This window comes from Ceratotherium simum, chromosome 12 (genome assembly GCF_057802395.1).
Source record: "Ceratotherium simum simum isolate JZ-2026a chromosome 12, ASM5780239v1, whole genome shotgun sequence".
Classification (NCBI taxonomy): domain Eukaryota; kingdom Metazoa; phylum Chordata; class Mammalia; order Perissodactyla; family Rhinocerotidae; genus Ceratotherium; species Ceratotherium simum.
The window spans coordinates 61,170,346-61,193,364 of NC_141911.1; the positions used below are offsets into that span (position 1 = coordinate 61,170,346).

The 23,019-nt window shown below is 39.5% G+C and overlaps 1 protein-coding gene and 1 long non-coding RNA gene across 4 annotated transcripts in view; one reads left to right on the forward strand and one right to left on the reverse strand.

The window, feature by feature from the left end:
- PDE5A (phosphodiesterase 5A) overlaps positions 1 to 23,019 on the forward strand; it is a 132,438-nt gene that overhangs the window by 88,240 nt on the left and 21,179 nt on the right. For all 3 annotated transcript variants that reach the window (XM_004426537.3, XM_014784550.2, XM_004426538.3), the window contains exons 12-14: positions 8,014 to 8,160; positions 13,180 to 13,305; positions 14,884 to 14,978. In XM_004426537.3, coding sequence (XP_004426594.1) covers positions 8,014 to 8,160; positions 13,180 to 13,305; positions 14,884 to 14,978 — 368 coding nt within the window. The remainder of the gene's footprint in view (positions 1 to 8,013; positions 8,161 to 13,179; positions 13,306 to 14,883; positions 14,979 to 23,019) is intronic.
- LOC147915864 (uncharacterized) lies at positions 2,437 to 22,258 on the reverse strand. The gene is made up of 3 exons (XR_015553837.1): positions 22,167 to 22,258; positions 13,041 to 13,111; positions 2,437 to 2,764 (listed from the first exon to the last, which is right to left on the reverse strand). It is a non-coding gene; the product is annotated as an uncharacterized LOC147915864 (long non-coding RNA).

The following is a 23,019-nucleotide window of genomic DNA, read 5'->3' on the forward strand; positions in this document are numbered from 1 at the left end:
AGAGCAGTAAATTATATTAGAGTTTAGGTTTTTTTTTTTTTTTTTTGTGAGGAAGATCAGCCCTGAGCTAACATCCATGCAATCCTGCTCTTTTTGCTGAGGAAGACCAGCCCTGAGCTAACATCTATTGCCAATCCTCCTCCTTTTTTTTTTTTTTTCCTCCCCAAAGCCCCAGTTGATAGTTGTATGTCACAGTTGCACATCCTGCTAGTTGCTCTATGTGGGACGCGGCCTCAGCAAGGCCGGAGAAGCCGTGCGTCGGTGCGCGCCCGGGATCCAAACCCAGGCCGCCAGTAGCGGAGCACGCGCACTTAACCGCTAAGCCAGGGGGCCGGCCCTGAGTTTAGTTTTTTAAAATAAGCTCCTCAGTTTTGTCATGGAGACAGTGTTGATTTGGTTCAGTCCCTATAACTTCTGCTTTACAGCAATTTCTAATCCCAGGTCATGTATCTAAAAGCAAACTGAGACCCTGTCATGATCCTGAAGGGTCTTCTGTATCAAAATAGTGAGAGAGGGAGATGCCGACCTCTTGGGCAGGATTTCCTAGGACAGAATGTACCTCATCTTGACCTTAACCTCTCAGAGCCAGAAACTTCACGAGAACTCGCTTGATCAGGCATGTGTGTCATTGCTGCAGGTAACAGCAGTAAGAGCAGAGCCAGGTACCTGCCCCAAATCTCTGATGCCTAAGTCAGTGTTAGAGTATAGATCTAGTTCCTTCTATCAAGATGACCATCACATCCCCTCACTTTTTGGGAGAATCTATATGGATAGCCAAATTATAAATGGAAGATTTTGAGCAGTAATAACAAAGAAGAGTTGACCCTATGATCTCGATAACCAGTGTCACTGAATGTGGTAACCTGTGGCATCCAGTAAGGCACCCTCTTCCTCAAACAGTGCTAGAAATACTCTGGAACAATCTGAGTCCTTTGGACTTCTTTATACCATCAGTTGATAACATTCATTTTTATAGATGTCTATTACATTAACTGGGCTGTATCTTTTCCACACTGGCAAGACTTAATAGATACTGTTGATTCTGCCTGCTTTCATTTGACAAGCTAATCTTATCTGTTTTGCTTTGATTTTACTAGTGGATCACGTCCAATGTTAATCTTAGCTCCAGAGTATAGTGGCACTGTTCTTGAGCTTCTTATATACTAACTTCATGTTAACCAGATCTGTGTGTATTAGTCCCAGTTTATCAGAGTCTTGACATTATTATGTACTTTCTTTATATAGTTTGGAAAACTATGTTCATTATCCAAGTTTTTTTAAAGTCTATGCTTCTTCCCTATTGAGATTTAAAGGAACCCATTTATATAATGTTAGAAAGAAGGAGAAATCATAAAACATGTTGGTATAGTTATTGAAGAAAATATACTAATCCAGTCCTGCTGTGCCTTATTCACTTCTTTATTCTCTATAAGATTTGGTTCCACATACTGAGTTGAATATTCACCTCCCTTTGTACAAGTAGATTTCTTTTTCATGTGTAGTTGGATGCACTTCAGTCTTAGAGAGAGAGAAATTCTATCAGCTTTGTAAACTAATTGTGTGGGTTTTTTCCTTTAAAAACACCTTTTCTGTGCTTGTAAAAAGTGAGGAAGAGAGACATTAGTCTTCTGTAAAGTGTAATGTGATGGCTGTCACAGTGGCTTTATTCAAAGCCTGGAACCAAACTGCTCTTCACAGAAGAGTGCCCCAGTAGGCGGGGGATGGGGGCTAGTGATCAAACACCTGACCGAGGGTCTCTCTCCTCATAACTGCCAATAAACTCATCAAATATCTTATTAACTTTTCCCTGAAAATAACTTCCTTAAAGGATGAATCATTGAGGAAAATCTCTTTTCCTCTTAACATTTATATTGAATAAACTTCAAGGAGTATTACTGTAACAGAATGCCTTTAGAAAGCACTGAAGCTAATTGGAAGAATTTGACATTTTATGGAACACCAAGTTCAGTAGCTGCCCTTCTTCTCAGACTTATTTTAATAAATAACTTTCTGAATAAGGAGCCTTTTCCTAACAGTTGGCTAGTAGGAGTTGTTTATTTCATTTTTATTTTATCTCTGGGGATTTGATCCTTCAGACTGAGGCAGGCAGAATGCTTTTGATAGCAGTGTGACCTTTCTTGTATGAAGATTATACAACTGAGCAAATTTCGTAGCCATGTAGCCACATGTCTTTATTTTCTTCTGAATTTACCAGAGACTTTGCCACAGGCCAAATATGAACCTTTGTCATGAGGCATCCACTAAAAATAAGAAACTCAATATTTTTAAAACAATCATTATATTTACTTTACCCAAGTGTATTATTTTCCATGAACACATGCCTTATGGGCTTCAGGGAGACTATATACTTTATAACTGTATTATTTCCTATAAAGTATCATTTCTCAATTGAGTAAACAAAAAGGCACCCTCTACACTTGTATAAAAGGGACAACAGTGTGTCCCTTTTGTTACCTTGATGGCCTTTATAATGAGAAAAAGTTGAAGAAAAGCAGGGTATCATTTATCTTAAGTAAGGCACTTATAAAGCTCAGGAAGGATTCTCTTTGACTTTAGAAAAATAGGTGACTGTATTAGTCAGGGTTCTCCAGAGAAACAAAACCAGTAGGATATGTATATCCAAGGAGATTTATTTGAGGAATTGGCTCACATGATTATGGGAGCTGAGAAGTCCAGCAATCTGCCACCTGCAAGGTAGAGACCCAGGAAAGCTGGTGGTGTAATTCAGTCCGAGTCTGAAGGCCTGAGAACAGAAGAGCGGATGGTTTAATCCCAGTCCAAGGGCCTGAGCACATGAGATGAGATGTCCCAACTCAAGCAGGGAGGTAGATTTCTTTCCTCTGCCTTTTGTTCTATTCAGGCCCCCAATGGAATGGATGATGCCCACCCACACTGGGGAGTGCAGTCTACTTTACTGAGGCCACTGATTCCAATGCTAATCTCATCCAGAAACACCCTCACTGACACACCCAGAAATAATGTTTAATTTGGGCACCCCACAGCCAGTCAAATTGACACATAAAATTAACCATCACAAGTGACTAAAAAAAAGTAGTCAAATGTGTACTTAACATTCTCTATCATTGTGTTGTTAGGAATCACTTGGGCAAACTACCAACATACTTGTTATTGCACTTAAAAAACTATTTTCAATTATTTATGTGTCTGTTGTCTCCATCAGGCTGTTAGTTCTTGAGTCGTAATAATAATAATAACAACTACCATTTAGTGATTGCTTAACAAGATCCTGGTTTACCTGTTTTGTTGAAGGATTGATTGAATGACCTAGTAGATTCTGGAAAATCCAGACTTTTAGAAAGCCTATAATCTAGCATGAAATAACACAACTCAAGCTCCTTCAATCCATTCAACAAGATTTTTGTTTTCTTTTTCTTTAAAATGATTATGAAGCTTGAAATAATTTAATAGTTGATTAAATATATAAAACTGCCTGTTAACTGGTGATAGAGCCAGACATGTCAAGGGGCGCTAAGACACGTTTTCATTGCCAACTTTCATTTTCATGAGAAAGCATGATGGTTAAAAACATGGGTCTAGAGGGAGACATTTAGGTTCAAATTCTAGCTGTGTGATCTCAGGCAAATATGTGATTTCTCTGTGCCTCAGTTTCTTCATCTGTAAAAAGAGGATAATAAAAGAATTTACCTCACAGAGTTGTAGTGACCAGAGTTCCTGGTACATACGCCCCCATTAAGTATTAGTTATTGTTGGTAGTGGGAATAGTGGGAGGAAAATCAGTTCTCAAGATCTAGTAGTAAGAGCATCGAGATCTTTATGTTTGCTGTCATGTACCAAGTCTTTGCACCCAAACCATTCCAATAATGTGCACTCAAGAAAGTATACACTCATTTTTAAATTGGCCTACGTAGAACAGGTTAGTAGAAAACTTACTGCAAGAAGAAAGCACCACGTGTTATAAGAAGAAATGTCAACCAGTTGTCTACTTGAGGGGGATAATCTAGAATTGACCATTTTAAGTAACTTGCTACCAGAGCTGCTAAAAGGTAGAAACTGTGTGTGTGTAATCAAGCATGGAAACACTGCATAACCATAACAGCTAAGGTGCACCCATCCATTTCCCTTGAACACTGAGAGAGTCAGAGACAGAGCTTGGGCCCTGTACAGGAAGGTCACTGGCAAGATTTAGATGCCTCTCAGAGTGTGGCATTTGGTTCCAAAGTGAGCAGGCAATAAGAGATCCTGGAGTCCTGTGGACACAGAGATAAATGTACCATAAACTCAGAATATTAACCCTTAGAGACAATGTAATCCAACCTCCTCGTTTTACAGGTGAGAAAAAAAGCAGAGAGGTTGAATACCTTGTTCAGGGTGACAAAGTCAGTGGGACGTCGTGACTAGAACCCTAATAGCAAACATTCCTTTTTACCATGTGCTTCACCTTGCTTTTAAGTTTCTCTTTTCATGGTCATTATCTAATGCTGAAATGCAGATGTGGTAGAATTTGTCAGCTGGTGATCAATTTAATATTTAACTCCTTATCAGTCAGGTGGTATTCAGAACAACTGGTTTTGATTAATGATCACTGAGAAACTAAAATATTTTTATAACTCTGAATACTGCTTCCTTTAACCCAATCCAGCCCTACTCCCAAAGATACTTTCAGTTCCACTCTTAGTGAATTTCACTTCCAGAGGTTTTTTTTTTTTTTAATTTTTGCAAGAATGGTGAAAAGTAGCCAAGGCATTAAAAAAAGATTCATAAAAAGGTGGCTTAAATGAAGAATTTCCTTTAAAGAGTCACTAGAGGCAAACTAGTTCTTTATTATTTGAATGGCAGATACAATTAAAGAACTCAGAAGAAAAATGAGAGTATAGTACTGAGCTGTTTGTCAGATTGAATCTTTAATCCACTGAGCTTTGTGTATTTTTTTGCATTCCATATTTGGTTAATTTGACACAAATTAAAACTCCCATTCAGTTAAAGCACTAAATAAATGCAGTGGCCTGAGAATTCACAGGCGTTGTGCCCGCATGTGGAGGGATAGGCAGAATTGGATGTGTTAGGTGGTATATAGTCCCAGGAGTTTTCAATTGGATTATAGCATAATACATATACACATTTAATGCACCTTATTGTTTTACAGAATCTTTAAAGTATGTTATTTCTGTTAGTCTTTAACACCACAATGCAAGAAGTTATATTATCCCGTGAAGAAAAACAAAGTCAGAAATCGCACTTTGCAAATTCTAACAAATCAAACCATCACAAAAGGAGAAGCTGTGAAAATCCAGATTTGAATATACATATCCTATGCCAGAAAAACCACACACTTTATTCCCTACTATTAGTAAAATGTAGAATATTTTGTTTTATAAAATGGCAGGTAAGAATTATAGGTAATATGTTTTACTTAAATCACCTTTGTCCCAAGGCCTTCCAAGGCAAACAGAAAGTTGAATTATCTTGTAGTGGTCAATGAAGCAGTTTTAAATGAGCTTTAAATGGCGTCTGACTTTCCTCATGACTTGTTAGTAATCAGTCCCAAGAATTCTGAACATCTGTATCACTGACCACAAGGTTCCGGAGGAAAATGTTTGCATGTCCCCACGGGGTCAGCTCAGGAGGGTTGAGTTGTGGTGTGGCGTGACTGAACAAGCCAAAGAAAAGGTTCTTTTCTCTCAGTAGAGAGAGGTTGGGAATTAGAGTGTGTAATGGAGAGAGGCACAAGCTGTGTTGGCTGCCTTTATCCTGTAGCGTTGAGAATATCCTTTGTGGAAGGAAGGAAAGAAAACCCTGCTGTAAGAATAATGATGCCCTAAGGAAAAAACATCTGTTCTCTTGTCGAGTGCAGTATGTTTAAGGGAAGCAGCTGTTATCTGCTTTGAGTTAAAAGGTGGGCTGATTCCCACCTCCACACTTCCGAGTTCCAGTTGAGTCCACTGCTCCTCTCTGAAGTTGGAGGCTCATGTAAACAACAAAGCCCTTTATCTAAATATTTTAATTCCTTCTCTTTTCCCATAATTCAGCCCACGCATTAGCCTGTGGAATTGACTTAACACAATGCATATTTTCCTGTGAATTTGGGACTTGGGAAAAGATTCTTAGTTTGGAGTATACAGAGAGGTGACATTCGTTTAAAGTTTAGATACATCTGGTATATGTAAGTAAAATGTGAAGTTCAACATGAGCAGGGGAATGTGCAAGTGCCTTCAGATTGTAGAGGAAAGCTCTAGATTGTTCCATAAGATTTTATTATTTTGCCCATTTTACTTCATGCAAGTTGTAGGTAAAGCGGACTAGTGATATCGCAGATACTCATAGGAAACCTAAGGGGTTTGGAGGGAGTCGAGGAAAAAACATTCAAGGGAAGCAACCTGCCTGGTTCAGATTCCTTAATTATTCTTTCCTCTGCCCCGCACCAAGTTAAACCCTCTTTTTATCAAGTGAATCTCAGCCTGATCTGGCTAAAGCAGTTAAAGTGCTGGCAGGGTAAAGGGTTAACAGGGTGGAGGAGTGGGGGTTCCTGCAAGTTCTGATGCCCCCGGGGGCGGGCAGGAAATCTAGGAGAGAAGCTTGACAGCTCTGCTCCTCTGAGGGGCCAGGGTGCCTTGGCCGTAGCCAGTGTTGCTTTGTGGGAATTGGGGCTCAGTGTGGCCTGATTTTTCAGGAGAAGCCAGAAATCATTTTTTTCCTTGTTAAATTCTCCCAGTTCTTAAACAATATAACACATTTGGTGACTTTTAAAAACATTCAGTACCAAACAAAACAGATTGGAATACACTTGCCAGGTCTGCTAGTTTCCTAGCTCAGGTTAACAGGCTTCATCCTCCTAGGTTTTGGGACCTTAAAACTGGAACTTACTGACTCAAATTAACTGAAGGGAATGAGACTTGTTTCCTCCCATTTATTTAGTAAATATTCATAGTAACAAATATCAAAACTCTATTCATCAGTAGTCACAATGGATACCAAGATAAGGAAAGACATAGCCCCACCTGTAGATCCCAGTGTAGTTAGGAGACAAACAGGGAAATTACATTATAGTGCATTTCATGTAATTAAACAGGTATCCCCAGGGTGGGGTCAGCTCTAAAGGGCATTTAACCCTTCTTTGGATGGAAACTGTGCCTTAAAGGAGTCCATCGGTTAAAGAGAGTAGGTGCTTTACAGGAGAAGCAGGAGGTACAAAGGAATGTTGATGAAAAAGAGCAAGGTATATTTCAAGAAAGTGCAAGTGCTTACTACAATTAAATGATTATCAAATGAAAGCCGAGGATGTTAATAAAAAACAGATCCCCCTCCAAAAAACAAAAACAGCTTCCAAAGACCCATCCCAGACCTACTGAATCACTGCTTATTTTCATAGGCACATGAGGTGATTCTACGATTGAGGCGTGCATGAAGCACGTTCTGCTAGTCTCTAGCATAGCTTGTGTCAAATCTAGACCAGGAGAGTCGGCCTGGATTGGAAGCCAGGCTCCATTCCTTAACTAGCTGAGCTACCATGGGTAAGGAAATTAACCTCTTTGTGCTTAAGTTTCTGTACCTGAAAAATGGAACTAGAATATCCACTTCATAAGGTTGTCCTGAGAATTAAATGTAAAATCCTTAGAGCAGCATCATCCTGCTCACCACTTGCTTCCTAGCCCATAGTACTGGGACTGGTCCAGAATAATTACTCAGTAAATATCTGTTGAATGAATAAGACTGGGGAGGTATACAGGGGCCAGATCACTGGAGTCCTTAGTTCTGCTTACTGTTCTAGGTACAATCTCAGGGCAACTACCCTCTCTCTACTTATCTACCTGGAACCATATTAGTTATCCCCGTGTGGCTCAGTTTAAAAAAAAAATGGGGGTAACTCCTATATTAGAAAATTTCTAGTGTATTACATTAAAAAGGAAAAACAAGCATAATGTGCTGTTTCTCTATAGCAAAGCGAGAAAACTTAGGGAATCACTGCTGCTTTAATTAACAGCTTTATTTTATTTTTTTCTCCCCTGACCTAAGGCTGCTGTGGTACCATCTGCCCAGACCCTTAAAATTACTGACTTCAGCTTCAGTGACTTTGAGCTGTCTGACTTGGAAACGGCACTGTGCACGATTCGGATGTTCACTGACCTCAACCTGGTGCAGAACTTCCAGATGAAACATGAGGTAGGAATGCAGTGATGTCCTTTGGAAAAGTGTGTGTGTGTGTGTGTGTGTGTGTGTGTGTGTGTGAGAGAGAGAGAGAGAATTAGTTTTGTATGCTAGTATGGAATAGGGATTTTTAAGCTTTAGTGATTAATATACTGTCACCTAATGCATACTGAGATTTTTAAAGGAAAATTTTCAACCATTAAAAAGACATTTATTGGGTTCCTCCCATGTATCAAGCACCAGGTTGAAGAGTAGGGGAGTATGTTCCCAAAAGTGAGCGGGATGTGCAAAGGCATGATGACAGAAAGATTGGGGGTGGGGGCGAGAGTGGCAACTGGAGAGGAAGGTAGGAAGCAAATCACATATAACCTCGTAAGCTATTCAGAGGAATTTGGATTTTATCCTGAAAACAATGGTGAGTCACTGAGGAATTTTAAGCAGGGAAGTAACATGGTCTGATTGCAGAGGTCATAATAACACAGTACAGGGAAGGACCAAAGGAGTGAACTCCTTTGGAAATGAGGGCGTAAAGGTGGCTTGATGTGAGGCCAAGCTCTTGGTCTGAACAGGGTCACCCACATGGGGTGAAGATGGAAACTGATTTTAACCTCTGTTCATTGCCTTATTCGCCTCCCGGAAAATAGCAAGACTTAAATCAAAGCCTTCTAATACCAGTCTGGAGATATCAAGGGAATTCTAGTGTGTTTCATAATGGCTATGTGTAAAGCATCAAAGAATAAGGGAGAATAGAAAGCACTGTTTGAAAAAAAATCAGTAATTTGCCTTTAAACTTATTTTTTTCTGGTCAGTTGAATGTCTAGTCTCTTTGTACAGATCTCCTCTCTGGAAATTTAAATACCTTGAAGGCTTCCACTATTTAGCAATCCATTAATTCATAAAATAAAAATTTATGAATATACACAGTGTTCTCAGCACTGTGCTAGGTACACATTCCAGTGATGAGTTGTCCCTGCGCTCAAAAGCTCACAGTTAGGAGTGAAAGCTAAGGGCTAATATAGCTACGGTCAATACAGTGCCATTTATGGTATAAGTGGGGCCCAAATCTAGTTCTTTCTTGAATTTAACCAAAGTTAATATTACTCTTGGGTGAAAACAAAGAACAACTGTCTGTGGACTCTTCTCTAATAAGACTTCACTCCTATTAGAGTGTGTTGATTAAGGGATATTAGTCATTTAATTGTTTCAAGAAGCTCTCAAGAAAGGTTATTGGTTATTATTGTCCCTGTTTTACAAATGAAGAAATTGAGACAGCATGATAGAGTAGAAAGCTCATGGATTTTGAGATATAGCTCTACTAGTGATTAGCTCTTCTTTCCTTGGGCAATTAATCCCTCATTCTCAGTTTGGTAATCTGTTAATTGGGGGTAATGCTGTGACTTGCCCTGTGGGCATCTTGTGAGAATTACGCATGCATCTATGTGAGTATGTATTTGTATGCATGTGTATGTGTGTATACTTGGATGATATTTTGCTTAACACAGGTGTGGAGTGCATGTCAGTTATCCCTTCCTTAGGCCAAATTTGACTATAGTTATATCACCCCATCAAATTTCTCTATTGTAGGTTGTAGGGCCCATTTTTAAAAGCCTTTTCTATTAATGGAATGAAGACCTCATTTAGAGCTGGAACTTCTAAATGTGAATCTCAGTTCTGTTTCTTGCTAGTTATAGGACCTTATAAACTAAGATAGCATCTCTAATCCGTTTCTATTCCTGAGATCACCCATACTTTAAACTAGTAATGATTCTGTTGAAAGGGCCTGGCCAGAACAAAGAAATGTAGTCCTTGTACCTATTTATGAAATTCTTATAAGTTGATTTATTTCTTAAAAACTTTTATTTTTAGATAGCATTTGAGTGTTGGATATGAAGATAGTCACTTAAAATTTCCTTAGCAATGTTTATTCTCACCTTTTCTTGAATTTTTTCCATTAGGCAGATATTTCTCCTCACTGTCTCATTCTTCTTCTTTCCTTTTCTGTTTGAATAACTACTATTCTAATTCCGGCCAACATCAACTTGAACATTGCAGTCCTTCTTCTCGGCCTTCCTGCCTTAATGACTCTTTTGTTTATTTCAGATATTATTGTCCCTTTAAGTTTAGGATGATAAAATTAAAATGTTATTGCTAGAGAGGCTGGTAGCATCATGAAGCTGCCCTGACAGAACATTTCCAGATCTTCACGTCTCTGCTTGGCTTCCTATAACCATTGCAACCGTTGCTCTTGCTGATCTCTGAAACAGATTCTTGACTCTCCTCAAACAAATCTGCATGTTCTGTGCTTATTTCTACCTTCTGTCTTTTACACGTCATTCCTCCCCTGAATGGGCTGCTCCACTTCCAGGTCTGCTCCATTTTATGCCACAACATACTTTTCTCTTCCTCAGAGCCTGACTCAAAAATCTCTGATCCTGGGAGAACCCTAGGATTGACTTCATGCCATTTGGAATGCTGTTGACACAGTTCATAAATTTGTGTTCTCAATTTTATGTTGATAGATTTAGTTCCTTTTTATGTGCACTTTTGTTATTTTTACTACTGATTGAGATTCTTGAAGGCAGGAGCTGAGCTGTCTTTTCTGTTTCTTCCCTTTCTCTCATAGCATCTTGAGTATGCCACTCAGGACTTAGGAAGCTTTTGTAATTGCTGGAGACTGATTCAGTGTATTGAGCATGCTCCCTAGAATCATCCGAACTGCACATAATTATTCAATAGTCCTGTACAAAAAAGACTATTGCAAATTTTAACATGGCAGGCATGTCCACCAAGCACTTAGCAGATCTGACCATTATTTTCCTAAATGCTGTTAAGAACATTCTGATAATAGAATCCAAAACTGTACTTAAATCTAGTTGCTAACTACTATATCCACTGTGTTACCCAATTCTATCAGGCCCATCTTAAAAGAAGCTTAATAGAATAGTCCATCAGTAATTATGTTTCATAGAGTCATTTTGGTCATTATTTCACATTAAATGATATATGTGCATATTTAACTATATCTACAGATTTATGATTAGTAAAGAGATATGTCCATAGGTTAAATTTCTGGGTTTTCCGCTTATTTTACTTGATTCTTTAATTAATCACCAGTAATTTTCTACCACACTTTACTGTATAGTTTTTAAGCATATCAAAGAAAGTTTATGGCTTTTACCTAAAATTCTCCTGATAGGATGAATCTATCGCCTTCCTGGACAACTTTGTTCAGCAATGTCATGGTGAAGGAAGCTGCAGGGTACTTGGGGTTAACACATCAGTCTTAGGCACACTGAAATCCTCTGCAAAATATGGTGACTTGGAGGTGAAGGAGCTAGGGGACTTTGGGGCTCTTTGTTATCAGAATTGCCTGTGAACTGTGTGATGAAACAGGAACAAAAAGACCCGAAAAGAAAAGGGAAGATATGAAAGCACTAATTTTCTACCAAATCCTCTGTAAGCAATTGCTACCAACAATGAAGAAACCTTGTTTTTGGCCTTCTTCTGCAGCCAATCATACTGTGTGGAATATTGTTAAAGCAACATTCTTTTCCCTGGTACTTTTTTCATTCCCCAGGGCAGCGTCCTTTGTGTTGGAAATATCTCCGGGGATATACGTCGGGAGAAGCGTGTATTTATTTTTACTGATCCCCAAATGTATAGTAAATCATTCAGAATTGAAGAGAGGCAGGCTCTGATGCTAACAGAAACACAAAATAACCATGCTTAGAGCCCATGAGTCCCTGGGGATTTTACTGAATCACCACTTAGAAGTTGAATTAAACCCAGCTTATGAGATTTTCCGATCAGTCTATCCCTTTTTTCCCCCATCTGTTGTGTTTTGTTTTTTTTTTTTTGGTGAGGAAGATCAGCCCTGAGCTAACATCCATGCCAATCCTCCTCTTTTTGCTGAGGAAGACTGGCCCTGGGCTAACATCTGTGCCCATCTTCCTCCACTTTATATGGGATGCCGCCACAGCATTGCTTGACAAGCAGTGCCTCGGTGCACACTGGGGATCCAAACCCGGGCCGCCAGCAGCGGAGTGCGTGCACTTAACCACTATGCCACTGAGCCGGCCCTCCCCCCATCTTTTAAAATATATTTTTTTCATATGTACCCTAGGGCTTTATTTTGCATATGTTATTTTTAAAAAATTACTTCTGGTAACTAAGCAGTAACTCTGCCTGAATATTGAAGCACAGTTTAAAAGCGACAAAGAGGGGCTGGCCCGGTGGCATAGCGGCTAAGTTCGTGAGTCCCACTTCGGCAACCTGGGGTTCGCCGGTTTGGATCCTGGGCGCGGACCTACTCACCGCTCATCAAGCCGTGCTGAGGTGGTGTCCCACATAGAAGAACTAGAAGGACCTACAACTAAGATATACAACTATGTACTGGGGCTTTGGGGAGAAAAAAAAAGAAAAAGAGGAAGATTAGCAATAGATGTTAGCTCAGGGCCAATCTTCCTAAAAAATGAAAGGGGCAAAGATCTAATGATTGTATTAGAACTTGAAGCTCCAGTTGGTCCTTGGACATGTGCTGTATACCTGCCCCCAGTTGACCCCCAGAGCCTTGCACTGAATACCTTCACAGACATAGAACATGGGAGCCTGAGAGTGGCTGCTTGCATGGCTCTCTAAAAGTGAATTCATAGGTATCTGACTATCTGGACTCTCCTGATTGATGACACATGGACATAATACCTTTTAAAAAGCCAGTCAGTGCCCTACCCATGCCAAAAATACCTTTCTTAGAGCTGTCTTGCATTTTACATCTAATTTAGTTAGCGTGGTGGTTAACGTGGTGGGCTCTGGAGTCAGACTGCTCAGGTTTGAATTTCGGCCTCACCCTTAATGAGCAACATGACCTTGGGCAAATTACCTGTCAGTTTCCTCACCTGTAAAATGATCCAGATAGTAGTGCCTCCCTCAGAGTCGTGAGAGTTGGATGTAAACGATCTTATAGTGCCTGGAACATAGGAAATGTGGGATAAATGTTAGCAATTATTATTCCTCCTTATGCTTTATCTCCCAAAGGTTCTTTGCAGATGGATTTTGAGTGTTAAGAAGAATTACCGGAAGAATGTTGCCTATCATAACTGGAGACACGCCTTTAATACAGCCCAATGCATGTTTGCTGCTCTAAAAGCAGGCAAAATTCAGGTACTTTTTAGAGCCATTTATATATTTAAGACATTTCGTTGCTTTAGTGGTAAAATTTATAGCTTGTTCTTTCATGTTTTTTAAATGTGTACTAATGATGATTGAGAATGATATTTATTGCCACTTAAAAAATAAATTATTTTGTTATTTAAAGAAGACTTAGTTACTAAGCAAAATACTTAGTTACTAATTTTCTTTCATATATAATATATATGGCATATTTTTAAAAATCTTTTAAAATAACTTCATGTTAAACTTAATAGTCTTTGGGCAAATAAATACTTCCTTCAGAAGAAAACTCTACAGTATAAGAAAAAGTATCAGATTTCTCATGTTCACATTCAACCTGCTCTACAGTAGAATTCCTCAAAAGCCACTTGAGTCCTGAACTTGGCTTCACAGATAAGTCCATGGTTCTCTATTGCATTCTCTCAGGAGCACTCAGTTAATTTTATAAGTACGATTTCATGGAAAGCGTTTTGGTTTCATAGACATTGACCGAGACTGTTTATAAGGAAGTTCAATGCAGAAAACGTTCAAGTAATTCGTTCCTTTCCAGGCCAAATTTTATCCATATCTCTGTCCTTAGATTCTAACTTCAGTGGGAATCGACTAGTTATTCTAGGTAAGTGATTCCAGGCATCCATCATATAACTTTTTAATTCAGAGCTTCCATGCTCTTTTCTTTGTAATAAATTTCAAAAATGTTATTGTCTGTCTCTACTTTCATAGGGTGCACACTTTAACTGGCTAGAGCTAAGAGAAGTGATTGTTGTCCAAGAAGCCATATGAAATACCATAGTAGTATTTTCCTGCCATAGCAAATATTCATAAGAAATAGGGTAAACTTATTTTGGGGTATGGAAAGGTTATAAGGATTATACCACTGAAGACTCTCCTTGCTTTTTGTGAAGAATAACAAAATGAAGATTTTTGGGTGTGTTGTAAACATACTGTTTAGAGTGTAGAGAGTTCCAGCAGAACAGAGCTGATAATAATGTCAACTTGTGTTTTCTTACTAATGAAGGAGAACAGTAGAATAGATAATACAAATGGCAGATATTAAAAAATAACGTATATTTGGCTTTGGAATATATTGTGTAATTTTTTGAAGCCAAATTTTCATTCCTAATCCTCCTTTTTTCTGTTGTTTTGCTTAATATTCACATTGTCTCTGTCCCTTAAGGACACAGCAACTGACAGCAGAGTGAAGGCAGCAGAATCTGCAGTGAGCTAAAAAGCAGAGAGAAAACAGTTGTTTAAAGTTTATTTCGATTATTTCACATATATGTAAATAATTAAGAATTAATGGTAAATACTACAGGTGGACAGATTATTGTTTGAGGCATTTCAACTTTTTCTATTGCTAAGTGACATTTGACATAATCCCATTCTAAAGACAAAGTACAATTGATTTCCTGCAGAACAGGATTCTAGCATGAGTCCGTTGTGACTATAAAGAAGCACATATGTAACGCAGTGAGAAAGAAAATACCTGATTAGTGAAAAGAGGTAGTATAATGCACTTCACCACATTGTCCTTTCTCTTTCTTTCCTCCAATGCCCTCGGTGGTGCAGAACAAGCTGACTGACCTGGAGACACTTGCATTGCTGATTGCTGCACTGAGCCACGATCTGGATCACCGTGGTGTGAATAACTCGTACATACAGCGGTAAGGCGTTTTCCCCAGCCAGAGAGGAAAATGTTGCTTTTAAACTGTAGGGCTGTCTTTTTTAAAGTAAAAGCCACAGCAAAATTTGATGGTACAAAATTTCAATTGGTCAAGTTCCCATAACATACTCTGGTTTTACTTAAGGGAAATGGAAAAAATAATGCAAATCCAGTATTGTGTTGGTACTGTTTCTGGTCTGAAGTTGAAAAAATATTTATTTTGAGCATCTTATTTCATTAGATAATTACCAAGAGTTTTGCTTTAGTTTATGTACACCAGCTTAAGAGCTTCATTAGAAAACTATTAAGACTAGTTCAGAAAAGGTAGAATTTCATCCTGGAATAGAAAAGATAATGTTTGAAAAGTGCTCAGGTCGATCCTAGGTACCTAGTCAGTGCTCAGTAGAAGGCGGCTCTGGTCTGGTGAAGGCAGGGAGCAGTGTGGGGAGCCTGGGCTCTGCAGTCAGACCTGGATTCAGATCCTACCACTGCCACACAGTTCCTGTGTGACCTTGGGCAAGGAGCTCATCTCTCTATACCTCAATGTCCTCATTTGTAAAACGGAGATCATAGCATACCTACCTCATAGGGTTGCTGTAAGCTTTAACAGAGAACACACATCAATACCAGGTAGCATGCCTGCTATATCTGGTACATAAGTGTTAAATAAATCTCAGCAGCAGATGCTTCTGATAGTCCTATCATCATCAGAAGCCTGCTTTTTTGGCCGATTTTGAGGGTAAGATACTAACTCTTCAGACAAGTGTTTCAGGCTCCCTTACGGATCATACTTAAGTGATGTTTGCAATGACAAATGAGATGATAAAGGTGACATCACTTTCATCATTTTCGAGCCGCTGTGACATTTTTATTTTCTTGCAGCAACTTAGTTGAAAAGCTTACGTTTTAATGGCAAAAGTCTCTTACTACTGAGCATTTTTTAAGTACATAAGTGACTAAACTAATGGATAGATCTCTTAAGAAAATTCCGGATGTCTGATATCTTGAGGGAATTTCAGGAAGCTCTCTAATCACATTCCCTTTATCTAAATAAATGGAAAACTTCATGTAAGAAGAATTGTAGTGATGTAGCAACTGTGTCCTCTGCTGACCTCTGATGGGAAAAGATAGCAGGCTCTTGCCTGAGTGTCAGTGACTGGCTATTTCCTCTTTAAAACCTAACGTTTTGGAGAACTGATTGGGTGACATGTCCTTTGTCCTCTGTGCTTTGTCATGTGCTTGTGATCCTGAGCCTCACATCGACACAGGAGTTATTAGGAAAGGGATCAACGACATGAAAAGATGTATAGCGCAGAGTCAAGCACAGACACTGATCAGAGTCAGGGGTGCTCCATCCCCTCCCTGCCTTGGCACTGAACATGATATTATTAGTATATAGGCGTTATTAGTGTGCAGATTGCTCTGAGATGCCATATTGCCCTGCTTTAGAGTGAAAAAAACACTCAGCTATTTTTTCCTTTGTTTATTTAAAAATAATTACCCGGAAAAACATCTGGAGATACGTCATCTTCTCTTTAAAAAAAAAAGTCCTGGGAAAAAGTCAGACTGCAGAATCTTGCTTTCACACACACCACAAAGCAGACTTCCACCAAGTAATAATAACTTAAAAAAAATTAAAGGAGTTTCAGAGACTTTTATTTCTTCCTACATCCCTGTGGTTTGAGTAGAAGAAACCAAGAATTTTCCAGTGATGTTTCTTTTTTTTCCTGTTTTTGTGGTAAATGAATGATACTTCAAGTAGGATTTTCTTAACCGGGACTCTGGGAAGAATAATAGTACCAAAACATTCCCATATAAAGAAGTAATTTCTAAAAAAGGTGTACTGTGTCCAGACCTCATCAGATATTCAAACATTGTATGAAGACGACCAAAACAATAAAAGAAGGCACAGAAATAAAAGTAATACATCAAAAAGACAAAAGCCCTCATGTGGTAGCAAAGTTAGAAACTGAACTTCTCCTGTCATTTGTTCTTCTTGAACATCTTTTCAGAAAATTAATTTGAAGGTAAGATATTCCTTTTAAGGAAGCTGTGTTTTGAGTCATTATTTGATTCTTTGATTACTTCCTTGATTAGGAAGGCTGCCATTATGAGGAGTACTGCAAATATGCCAGTGAAATATTTGGGGGAAGAGTTCACTGTTGTGCTTCCTTCTCCCCATGGGTGGATAAAGGAAAGAGTGATTTCAGATAGATATTGAAGTATTGTTTTAAAAATACACCGGAATAGGAACAAAATGGCTGGAGAACAGACATCTGCTAGAGAAAGCGCCATTGTAATACTTGGCTTATGTAGAGAAATTTTCTGCGGTAGGCCTGCAGTCAATATAAGAAGACTGTCATAGATGCATTTATTTGGTTAGATCCAGATTTGGTGTTTGATAAAATGATATAGTGAAATTATCCTACATTTTAGGCAGATGGATAATGATTAATTACTAGGGTCTGGCACTTTGCTAGGCAGAAAGAGAACTATAAAAGTATAAAATGTGGTTCCTGTTATCAAGGAATTTTCATAGTCTCGTGAAACAATGGTGATCAATGCAAGAAAGTATCTAGTAAGTCCTGAGTTGTTTAATAACATGAGCTGTAAGTGTTCAGCAGAGAAGGAGACTGGCCAAGACCAATGGAGTCCATCTCCACTGTTAATGGAGGAATGAGACTTAAACTGGATCTTAAAAAGGGTTAGGATTTGGAGAGGAGAAAGGATGAAGATATTCCAGAAGCACCATTAGGTGAGCATTCTCATGGAACAGTGATGATGGCTAGCCTGCCTAGAGTGAGAAGGCTCACTGACTAGGAATGAAAAGGGAGAGGATGAACAAATAGAAGTTCGAGGGAGCTCTCCCTTTCGAGGGAGAGCTACACAACTAAGTGCATTTTAGATTTGATATAGTGAAAACACAAGGAGCCACTGCAGTGGGTAATAAAGACATTGTTTAGGAAGAAAGTCTGAAAATAAGGTAGAAGGTAAATGAGTAATAATTGGAACCACAGAGTTTAGCTATAAAGCTGTTACAGCAAGCCAGGTATATGGTGAAAATCACATATTGGCTGGAGAGAGAGAAAGAGGCTGAAGGAAAGAGAAACTTTTTTTGTAATGTAATATTGAACAGTTAGTTATATGCATGAAGGAAGGGGAAACATCATGACTCCCAGTCCAAGACCTTGGGACAATGACAGTGCCATTGATGACCGTGAGAGAACTGGGGGGCATGTGTGTGTGTGTGTGCTCGGGGGGAGGGGGGAGAAGCATGCAGGGTATAAGAGTTTGGCAATGAGGAGAAAATAATAAATAGGATAGCAGTTAGAAGAGGTAAAATGATGAACGTTTTTTTCAAAATTAGAGACTCAGTCAAATCAGAATAAAAGAATTTCCTGGTAACCACAATGGGACCACATATATTTGTCCCGGGAGAACTGGTTCTGTGCCGTGGTCTTCTCTGCTCTGTGACAGAGGAGCAGGAGTGAGCTGGAGTTGTGGACTGGCATGGTGGTAATAGAGGGTCAGCAGGCTCTGAGAGACTTAAAAGGGCAGTAAAGACAGCTCAGAAATCACACTTTGTGAAGTTCAAACCGGGTAGAGTCTATTTTAGCCAGGAATGAGATCATCCCTGGTAAGGTTGGAGGGCTTGAGAGACTGGAGATCTGAATGTGAATAAAGTGCAAGTTCAATTAGTCCTAATGTCAGTAGCTAATAATAATAATAATAATAGAAGCTAATGCTTAATATAGCCCTCATCATGTGGCATTGGAACCCTTTTTAGCACTTTATATGTACAAGTTCAGTTGGTCCTTAGACCACCACGCAGTGCAGTGGCTACGATGGTTATGGTGGTTAAGGGCCAACTCAGATGCCAGATGCCTGGGTGCAAATGCGAATCCTGACTCCTCTCACCATGTGACCTTGGGCAAGTCCTGTAACCTCCCTCCCTGTGTTTCCTTCTCTGTATAATGGAATAATGACAGTACCTGTCTCATAGAGTTTTCCATAAGGATTAAGGAGTATAAATAAATGTAAAGTGCTTGGAACAGTCCCTGGCACATATAAATGCTCTACAGGTTTTAGCTGTTTTCACAGGGGATGCTATTAAGGACAGGTAGGAGTTCAAGATCTTGCTTTGTCCCAAAAGTGGATCAGGGAGTAGCAAAGATACTATGCCTCATGGCACTTAGAAGCTGTGGGACAAAGAAGGGAGTGTCTATTGTTGATGTGAAAAGAGACAATCAGTAGAGTCAAGGAGGTCAAAGAAATGGGGTCAAAAGGTCAAATGATTCATTGGCTTGAATATCTGTGTCACCAAATGTGATTACAGAGAATGCGAAGGTAAAATAACCTCTGATTGATAGAAGACAATAGTGATGATTTGGAGAGAAATTGTGAAGTAAAGAATTAAATGGGCTTGACTTGGGTTACAAAGAGTAGTTAAGAGATTTGAGCCCAGAGCAATATATATGGGATGAGAAGCAAAATCAAGGACGGTTGTTAGAGTTAGTAAAAAGGAATACTGGAGTGGCAGGAATTGTTTTTCTTACAGAGACTTTATTTTCTGTTGATTTCTAAGGCTTTATATTTCTAGAATATTGGTCTGACTTCTGCACTGGCATCCTAATGCCACTCATAGGATGGACCAACAACTGCAGGATAAGATGAAAATGTAGGGAGGGCATGCTAGGCCGTTACTGCTCAATGACATTAATGTGGGAATAAAATTCTGCAGCAGAAGTGGTCTAAATGGGTCCTTTTGACAGGGTCTCAAATAAAGAGGCAACATTGCCTTGTGTCTGAAAGAGTATAAAGCAACAGGATATAGAATACGTAGATATCCATGAATATTTTTTGTAAACAAGAAACTTGGGGCATTTGTCACCCTTTTATTGATTCGTAGATCTGCAGTTTTAGAATGTAAGTAAAGGCAAACACATAATTTGCATTCATCTATCTCACAAGCCAAGAATTTTCTCTACTGTGAAACAGTCCTTTCTGCATTGTCTAAAAATGTAATGTGGGTTTGAAGTTTTAAACATGTTTGTGTTGTATGCACCTAATCGCATTTCTAGTGCAGCTTCTAACTAGGTCAGTGAGTGGATACTGTGTGCAAAGTGCTGTAGTGTCATGAGCCAGCGTGATGTGGTGAGGAGGATGTATTTGTTTTTGTTTTTTTTTAGAACTGAGTTGACTTTTTTTTTTTAATTTTTTATTTATTTATATATTTTGCCCCCAAAGCCCCAGTAGATAGTTGTATGTCATAGCTGTACATTCTTCTAGTTGCTGTATGTGGGACGCGGCCTCAGCACTGCCGGACAAGCTGTGCATCGGTGTGCGCCCAGGATCCGAACCCGGGCCGACAGCAGCAAAGCGCGCGCACTTAACCGCTAAGCCACGGGGCCGGCCCAGGAGGATGTGTTTGAATCCTTGGGCAAGTTAGATAATCTCTCTGAACTTTTAGTCATCTAAAAAACAAATGCTAAAATGCCAATTTTAGAGAGGTCTCAGCCTGGGTCCCCCTGGAGGCACAGCCTGAGACAAAAGCTGTTGTGCTTATAGCTTATTTGTGCACGTGATCCCAGGGAGCAGGAACGCAGGCCTGGGAGTGTGAAACGGGAAAAGAGAAAGCCAGCAGAAGGATGAGTTATCCAGCTGTCCACCCTTCCAGGCAGCTGGTGCTCAATCCTGCCAGGTGCTTTTGAGAAGTGTTATGAAATGAGACCCAGAACTGTTCGCAGACGGACAGAGACAAAAGGAGGAGGGGGCAGCTATCCATAAGCTCCTGTACTCCATTGGTCAAAGGTGACTCCATAGGCCTTAGATCCTCCACACTCCAGGCTGAACAAGCCTGAGTGCAGAGAGAGTTCCTGTGGGCCCCAGCTGTGAGGTGAGAGAGCCGCAGGGCAGCAGTGAGAGGTATTCACGGTGGGCCAGGGCAAGACACCTTCTAATTGGCACCTGTGTGAAGTCTGTTAAAACGTGCATGAAACTGGACACTATGTCAGTGGCTGGAATAGGAGGTGGGATTCAGGATTTTGATGTGGTGAACAGTGTTCTCATACAGGAGTATTGTAAAAATTAAATATAAACTACTTAGCACAGTGCCTGACATGTTATAGCCCCTCAGTAAATGGTAATTGTTATCATTAGGGAAAACAGACCTGACGAAACGCATGAGGTTTATCTAACAGGGTAATACACTTATAAACAGCTAACACCTGGCTGTATGTCCTGACTTTCTTATATAAATAAAAAGAACAGATACTCTAGAAGCTTTTCCTTTTCTAGGTGAAGCGAATGAGGAAGGCTGCAATTGTTAGGCTGAAGTTGACTTCAGCATATCTAGTCTGAGGAGAAAATGCTGCTGCCAAAATGGAGAATATAGAATATGAGGCAGGATTCAGAAGGGAGAGCATCGATTCTGTTTATCCTAGGCCCTCTGTTATTCTGTCTCCCTGGATCATCTCATCTACTCCCATGGCTTGAGTTCCCATCTGCATGTTGATATGTTCCAAATCTGTATCTCCAGTCCAGACGTGAGTTCAGACATTTATACCCACTTGGGTGTACTTTAGACATCTTAAAATCAACAGATCCAGCACTCAATTAGTCATCTCCCCACTATCATCCCTCATCCCTAGTCATCTTCTCCCTTTTATCCTGTGTCAGTAAATGAGAAGACAGAAATATGGCCTTCATACTTTTCCCCCTTCATCTCCCTCATCCCCACTAGGTCCCAACATTGGGATCCATTGCCAACTCCTCTTTAGTCTACCTCCTCAACAGCTCTCGTAACTCTGCTTCTCTTTACTGGGGATTCTACCACTCTAATCCAGACTCTTATTTCGCTTTACTAGAACAGTTTGCTGGTAGTCTCCTAACTCACTCACTCCCAGTAGTCTCCATGCATCTCCAGTCTTGATTCCAGCAAATTTATTTATTTATTTTTACAAATCTGCTCATTTTACTCCATCCGTTGTCTTCCCATTGTCCAGTGATAAGCACAGTATCTGACACACAGTACAACTCACTAAATATGGAAAGAGCAAAGACGACAGGCAGACAGGAGTTAATCTGGGAACGGTTACAACAGCAACAACAAAAATTGGCAGTTTGGGGGTCAGCAATTATCCGTGGTAGATTAAACAATAGGAACAGATGAGAATACCCATTCTCTTACCTTTATTTTCATTTTACTGTTTGTTTTCCCTTAAGGCCTTCTCACTCTACTCATTTTTTCCCGTGTTAGTTTCTTCAGTCTTGGGTAACTTCTCTATCTTCAACAAATTAAATGCAAAGTAAAATAAGGATTCATATAGAAGTATAAAGAAAAAACAAATTAGTTCTATTATCTGACACTCGTATGGTGCTTTACAATTCATAAATCTCTGTCCTATAAATTTTAGGAACAGAGATTCTCAGGAACTTTAACTTTTTTTTTTTTTCAAAGAAGAAATAGTGGAAATTGTGCTTTATATTCACATGTGAGGGGTCATGAGAAATATGAGTGGAAGACTAGACTTGCCATGCTCTAGGACTTGATTTGTGACTGTCTGTTACATACAGTGAACTGAGTGTAATATCTCTCTCCCTTTCTCCCTTCAGCCAACCCATCTCTACTGTTGCCCCAGTTCACTTTAGAGAGCGTGCAGGATGTCCCACACTGAAATCACCTGGATCCCCCGTGGGGAATTTCTGACTCATCTCTCTCCTCCTTCCTGCAGAGGGGGATGTGCACCGACTGTCCCCCCTTTCCTTGCCTTTCATCACTCACACTCAGTTAATTCCACCTCAGTCAGCTCTCTCTCTTATACGTAGGCACACCTGAATACGCTGACTTTCAGGCTTATTTCAGAGGAAAGGCTAGCATAGGGAAATTTGTTTCGGATTTTAAATTAATTGCAGTTTTGAAATTGAAAATTATTACTGGTACAGCTATTTCAGAGATTATTTTTTCATGTTTAAAGAAATTAGTTCTTTGTCTTTATTCCTTCTACTATTTTAATCAATATTAAAACCAGTGCAATTGTTCG